The 6,236-nt window shown below is 46.8% G+C and overlaps 1 protein-coding gene across 1 annotated transcript; it reads left to right on the forward strand.

The window, feature by feature from the left end:
* The first annotated feature begins 3,437 nt into the window (after positions 1–3,437).
* HOXC5 (homeobox C5) lies at positions 3,438–4,915 on the forward strand. The gene is made up of 2 exons (XM_075525631.1): positions 3,438–3,894; positions 4,701–4,915. Exons 1-2 carry the CDS (start codon positions 3,438–3,440, stop codon positions 4,913–4,915), a joined length of 672 nt encoding a protein of 223 aa, XP_075381746.1.
* Positions 4,916–6,236: the final 1,321 nt, after the last annotated feature.

Here is a 6,236-nt window from a genome sequence, read left to right on the forward strand (position 1 = left end):
TGTGCCGGGTCGGACTGTGCCCAGGCGCTTCTCCTCCCCCCCAGCCAGAGCAGTTCTTCCTCTTTCCCCTGGTGAAAAAAAAAAAAAAAAGAAAATCTGATTTCCCTGAGAAAGCTCCTTCCACCTAAATATCGCATTTCCAAGAGCATCCTCCTTGTATTTAAGCAGATACCTGGGCTCATCGCTGCATACTACAAACTGTGACAGTTTCTGTGTGAATATTTTTAACTGTGTTTGTGGTACCTGTATTTATATTTATGTTTAGCACTGTAATGTTCCACAGTATAAAGTGAATGGAGTTCTATAGCAGTAGAAAAGGAAAAAAGAAAAAAAAAAAAAACCTTGTGTTACACCCTCTCATGTATAAAGGTCATGTCCAGAGGACTATGTTGAGTATTTAATAAAAACTGAATATTATTTTTAAAGTTTATAGAATGGCCTCTGAGCTTCAGTTGAAACCTTGCGTGTTGATAACAGCCTGTTAGAAAGTTCACTGATCTTCTGTGTGTTGTTCCTGAAAATCAGCTCCCTCTCTCCTTTTTCTCCCTCCTTCGTACCTCTCTCATTCAAGAGTATTCCAAAAAAAAAAAAAAAAGGGGGAAAAAAAATTACATTTTGCTTTGTCTCCTTGAACTAGTCTTGTTACTGTATTGTTCGGTGGCATCAGGAATCTATGCCATACCTCTCGCTTCATGATTAAAAATGGATTTCCAAAGTTCAAAACAGTATATATTTCTTATTGCACCCTCCTCAGTCCAATACCAGGTCAAAGGTTCTGCTTCTTTGTTTTATTATTTTGATTTAATTTGAGCTCTACACAGCTGAGAATCCCCCAGCTCTGCGGAAGGACCCACTTCTCCCCCTCCTCCCCCGACTTATTTCGACCCAATAAACCTTTCCAGGGAGGGGGGGGAGTCACTTTTATCCAGAAACTCATCCTTAGGAGAACGGAAATTGTGGATATAACGCTGGGAAACAAACCCTGCTGCTGTGGATCGCAGGCTCGGAGAACCCATTGCGAAGGCTGGATAAAAAAAAAAAAAAAACTGCATTTTTCTCGCCTCTTTGTCACTGCTCTAATATCTGCTGGGCTGTTCACTTAGCCAGGGATGATATTTCCCTGGAAGCAGCTTAGTCCCCTTCAAGTTTTGGGTGTTTTTTTTTTAAGGAAACAACCAGGATTTGATGATAAGTGACCATAACCAGGAAAAAAAGGGAAGAGAGAGGAAAAAAAAAAAAAAAAGCAGCCTGGGGAGGTTTTTTCAGCCCATCCTTTGCTCGTCTCCAGCCTGGAATGTGCAGGCGATTTTTACAAGGCGCAGGAAAGACGAAAAAAAAACCCAACATCTCTTTTAAAACGAAAGAAAACCAGCAAACAGCACCAAGAAAGAGGAGCCAAGAGCGTTTTGCAAGAGGGTAACGACCTGGCCGGGGAGCAGGAGGCTCCCTGGGTGTAAACCAGTTTGAATTCCCCCCCCCAAAAAAAGGACAAAAAAAAAAAAAAAAACCAACCCACCAAACCCCAAACAAACCAAAAACCCAAACATATATCCACAACCACACATATATAATGCAGCGCCTATAGAGGGAAGGAAGGCGATATGTAACACCCGGCGCGTTCAAGGCATTCTCCGGCTGCTGAATGGAGACGGAATAGAAAGAAAACGTGCTCAGGTCTGCAAGGCAAAGCCCGCAGCGGGCTGGGGGGGCTCGGAGCTGCCCATCTCCCACCGCCCCCCCTCCCCACCCTGCTCCGGAGCAGCAGGGAGGGCTGGAAATTCAGATTTTTGAAGGTATTTATTTCCCCTTCGCCATGCCCTTTGAAGAGAGGGGCTGGTTTCTCCAGCGAGCAGCAGACAAGGAAGATCCAGGCTTCTGCCAGCAATAAATTGCACAAGGGGGGGGGGGGGGGTGTCTGTGTGTGGGGGGGAAGGTAACAGGAATGTAAACTTTGGCGCATTGGAGGAGCTTCCATGCGAGGAGCAGCCCCTGCAGAACCCTCAGGAGCTTCCCCGGCCGCCACCGCTCCCCAAAACCTCGGAAAACAACGCGGGGAATGTGCTTCCTTCCAGGCAGCCCGCCGGTCTTCGTGCAATTAAAACAACAACCAAAAAAGACATTAAAAAGGATGCGGAGGGAAGGCGCTGCTGCCGGCTGCCCCCCCTGCTTGCACCCACCGAAAAGAGAGAAAAAATCCAAAAAAAAAAAAAAACAACCAACCCAAAAAACCGCTTTGTTGGGTTTTTGTGGGGTTTTTTTTCCTCCACACGCACCCGCGCAGCTGCGATTTTGGGGACGGAAGAACGCCAGCCCGCGCAAAAATGCGCGCAAGAATCCCCCCAAAGGACCGACAAAACCAAAAAAAAAAAAAAAAATCATAATTTTGCAAATCGCCGAGCGGGGCGCGGAGGCAGCTCGGACGCAACCTCCCCCCCCCCCCTCCCTTCCCCTTCCCCTCCTTCCCCTCCCTCCCTCCCTCCCTCCCTCCCCTCCGCGGGGGCGGTGCGGTGCGCGGGGGGGCGCGGAGCGGCGGTGCGCTGCCGCGGAGCAGCACTAGGTGCCGCTGCCGCCTCGCCGTCCCGCGGCGCGCGCTGCCCGCGCTCCCCCGCGCTCCCCCGCGCACCCCCGGCGCGCTTCCGCGGGCGCCCATCAATAACCCGCCCCGGGGTCAGGGCGGCAAACGGATGAGTGGCCGGCGCCTTCACGTGACGCCACTTAAAGATCCCATATTTGGGCAGCGCGTAGAGGGGGGAAAAAAAAGAAAGAAGAATCCCCACCTATAAATTCTGGACTTTAGGAGGAACAAAACGCGCCCCCCCACCCCCCACCCCCACACCCCCCCCCACCCCTGAACTTCAAAGGGCCACAAATCACCCTAATCAAAGCGGTTGCAAAAAAAAAAAAAAAAAAAAAAAAAAAGAGGAAAAAAAAAAGGGGGGGGGAAGAAGGAAAAAAGAGGGGAGGGAAAGAGGGGGGGGGAAAGAAGAAAAAAAGAGGAAAAAAGGGGGAAAAGAAGAAAGAGGGGGAAGAAAGGGGAAAAAGAAGAAAAAAAGAGGAAAAAAGAGGGGGAAAAGAGAGGGAAAAAAGAAGAAAAAGAGGGGAAAAAGAAGACATAAAGAGGGGGAGAAAAGAAGAAAAAAGAGGGGAGAAAAGAAGAAAAAAGAGGGGAAAAAAGAAGAAAGAAGGGGAAAAAAGAAGAAAAAAGAGGGGAAAAAAGAAGAAAAAAAAGAGGGGAAAAAGAAGAAAAAAGAGGGGAAAAAAGAAGAAAAAAGAGGGGAAAAGAGAAGAAAAAAGAGGGGAAAAAAGAAGAAAAAAGAGGGGAAAAAAGAAGAAAAAAAGAGGGGAAAAAAGAAGAAGGAAAAAAGAGGGAACCCCCCTCCCCAAATTTTCTTTTTCCCCCCCTTTTTAAATTTTTTTTTTCCCTCCCCTCCTCCGCCATGAGTTCTTACGTCGCCAATTCGTTTTATAAGCAAAGTCCCCCCGTTCCTGCCTATGCCATGCAAAGTTATGGAAATTATGGAAGTGTGCCTGAGGTTCCGTCACCCAGGTACCGCTACAGTGGCTTGGATCTAAGCATCACACTCCCCTCCTCCGGGGCTGCCACCTCCCTGAGCGGCTTGGACATGTCTGCGACCCCCCGAGCTAACCCCGAGCGACCTTCCTGCACGGTCATGGGTTCTTCGGGGCATCCTTTAGCCAGAGACGAGCAAGCATCCCTAAATCCCGGGATTTACAGTCAGAAGAGTGCTAACACGACGCTGGAGGAGAGATCTAAGAGCTCGGGTGAAATCAAAGCTGAGCCCGTGCAAACAGCACAACAAGGAGGACCACAACTGCAGCAGCAACAACCTCCACAAATTTACCCCTGGATGACCAAACTACACATGAGCCATGGTAAAACTTTCACTTCTTGATTTTTGTTTCACAGGATTTTTTTTTTTTTTTTTTTTTTTTTTGCCTTGGGTTTTTATAGGCCATACGGGGCAAATAATAAAAAACCTGAGGTCGTAAATTTTACGACTAAGGCATCAATTGCTCGTAAAACTGTCCACTAAAAGGCTTAGAGGCTATATACGCCCAAATTTATGACAGCATAATTGGATCATAGAAACAAAACGTGTATAAAAGGCAATATTCCATTTTTTTGGGAAGGGGGGGTTAAAAATAACTTGAAATACACATGTTCTTTCAGGGCGAGCTTTAAAAAAAAAAAAAAAGACACCAGAAGCGAAGGTGGAGGGAAAGCGGGGAGAGATTATTTTTTCCCCCCTCCACCTTCCCAGGGTTGAAGAGGGGGAAAAAAAAAGAGACAAGGTCCCCAAGAAAAGATATTTCCCTCCTTTGTACACTTCCTTATTGTCCGAGAGGAAACAGGTTCACTTCTGGCTCATCTACATGCGTTTGATCCGGGCTGCAGAAAGGAAGGGGGGGACTTGGGGGGCTGGAGGTGTTGGGGGAATTAAGGATTTCAAGCTACTTCGCTCCCTGCGTGCCCCAACAGCCCCAGCAAACTTCTGTAGATTCTAGATGTGTAACCGGGTTTTATCATTAAAAAAAAAAAAAAAAAAAGCATCATAATAAACAAAATTTCAAATCCCTCCAGAATTGCTTTGGCTTTTCATGCGGTGTCTTCCCTGGTGTTTGTTGGTTTTTTTTGTTTTGTTTTGTTTTGTTTTTTTATTTTTTTATTCCCCCCCCAGAAACGGATGGGAAACGCTCCCGAACCAGCTACACCCGCTACCAAACTCTGGAACTAGAGAAAGAATTTCATTTTAACAGATACCTGACCCGGCGGAGGCGCATTGAGATCGCCAACAACCTCTGCCTGAACGAGAGACAAATCAAAATCTGGTTTCAAAACCGGAGGATGAAGTGGAAGAAAGATTCCAAGTTGAAAAGCAAAGAGGCTCTTTAGGTGGGATTGCAGGAGAATGGGGGGGGGGGGTGTCCCTGCTTTTTTTTTTTGGTTGGTGGTGGTGGTGGTGTTGGGGTTTTGTTTTTTTTTTTGGTTGGCTTTCTTTTCCATCGCTTCTGGTGGAAGCTACCTTGAGGAAACTTTGATTTTGGGGTGGGGAGGGTGGGAGCTGCTGGATGGACTCTGGTCCGTACCCTCACAAATCCCTCAGACAAAGGAGAGCTCTTATTAGTATGCAAAAAAAAAAAAAAAAAAAAAAAAAAGAAAACCAACCCCAAACCAACCCCGCTGTTAGCTTCCTGCAAAAATTTAGTGTATCGCTCTTTAGGTTGTTACTAAGTGTCCTAACCTGTGCGCTCTTTGGGGGGAAAAAAATCACCAAGGAAAAAGAAAAAAAAAAACCAAACAACCAACACCAAAAAGGCTTAAAAAAAATTCCGCAGGGTGGCTGGGTCGTGTCGTCCTAGCTCTAAAAATCGCGATATTCATAGGAAAAATGAAAAAAGAGCTGGTGAAGGAGGAAAAAAGGAAAATGGGGGGGTGGGGGGAGAAAAAAACAACCCCAAACGCAGTAAGTTTTGTGAAGTCCCGGCCTCTGCTCGCCCTGACGGGAGAAGGAAAAATCTGCTTTGCTGGGAATCGCCCAGGAAAGATGCTCTGATGCCTCCGCTTTGGCTCTCTCCAGTCGGAAAGAAAAAAATATTACCCCTCGCTGGGGCTGGGAAACCCCTAAAATCCACTTCTCCAACCCCGGAGAGGAGCCGGGGGGGTCCCTGGTGTGTGTTTGCGTGTTTTCCTTGGGACTCGGACGGCATCGTTTTATTATTATTTGCATATAAAAAGAAATGAATAGACTTTGGGGGGGGGGGTGGGGGGGTGGGGGACACCGGTTTGCGCGGCTTCTCCGAAATCTCCGGGCAGGAAAGTGCAGCATGGGAGGTGGGGGAGGGAGAAATAGCCTCTGGACTTCATATTATTGTGTATTTATTTGTTGCGTAATTAATGTAGATTTGCTAAATGCTAAGATATATATTAAAAAAAAAAAAAAAGCCAAGGCGAACCCCAATTTGTACATCTCTGTCTAAATTCAGTCCATTGCAGTAACTTCTTTTATTCCCCCTCCCCCCCCCCCCAGTGATGTACGCGGTATATTTATTAGTTGTCGTTTCGTCTGCGAAAGGGCGATGAAACTTCTATTTTGTCATATGGAATAAACAGTAAATAATCCAAAAGTTGGTGCGCCGGGCAGATATTTCTGTGCTCCTTCCCCGCCTTGGAGCAGCTTTCTGCTCCTCTGTTACTTTGGCGAAGTATTGATTTT

Source organism: Mycteria americana, chromosome 26 (assembly GCF_035582795.1).
Source record: "Mycteria americana isolate JAX WOST 10 ecotype Jacksonville Zoo and Gardens chromosome 26, USCA_MyAme_1.0, whole genome shotgun sequence".
NCBI classification, from domain to species: domain Eukaryota; kingdom Metazoa; phylum Chordata; class Aves; order Ciconiiformes; family Ciconiidae; genus Mycteria; species Mycteria americana.

What these genes read in the sequence shown, in the direction of transcription:
- HOXC5 (XM_075525631.1), top strand. Translation starts at nt 3,438, where the DNA reads ATGAGTTCTTACGTCGCCAATTCGTTTTATAAGCAAAGTCCCCCCGTT. An exon ending in CAAACTACACATGAGCCATG is followed by an intron (nt 3,895 to 4,700) that starts GTAAAACTTTCA and finishes TTCCCCCCCCAG; the next exon opens with AAACGGATGGGAAACGCTCC.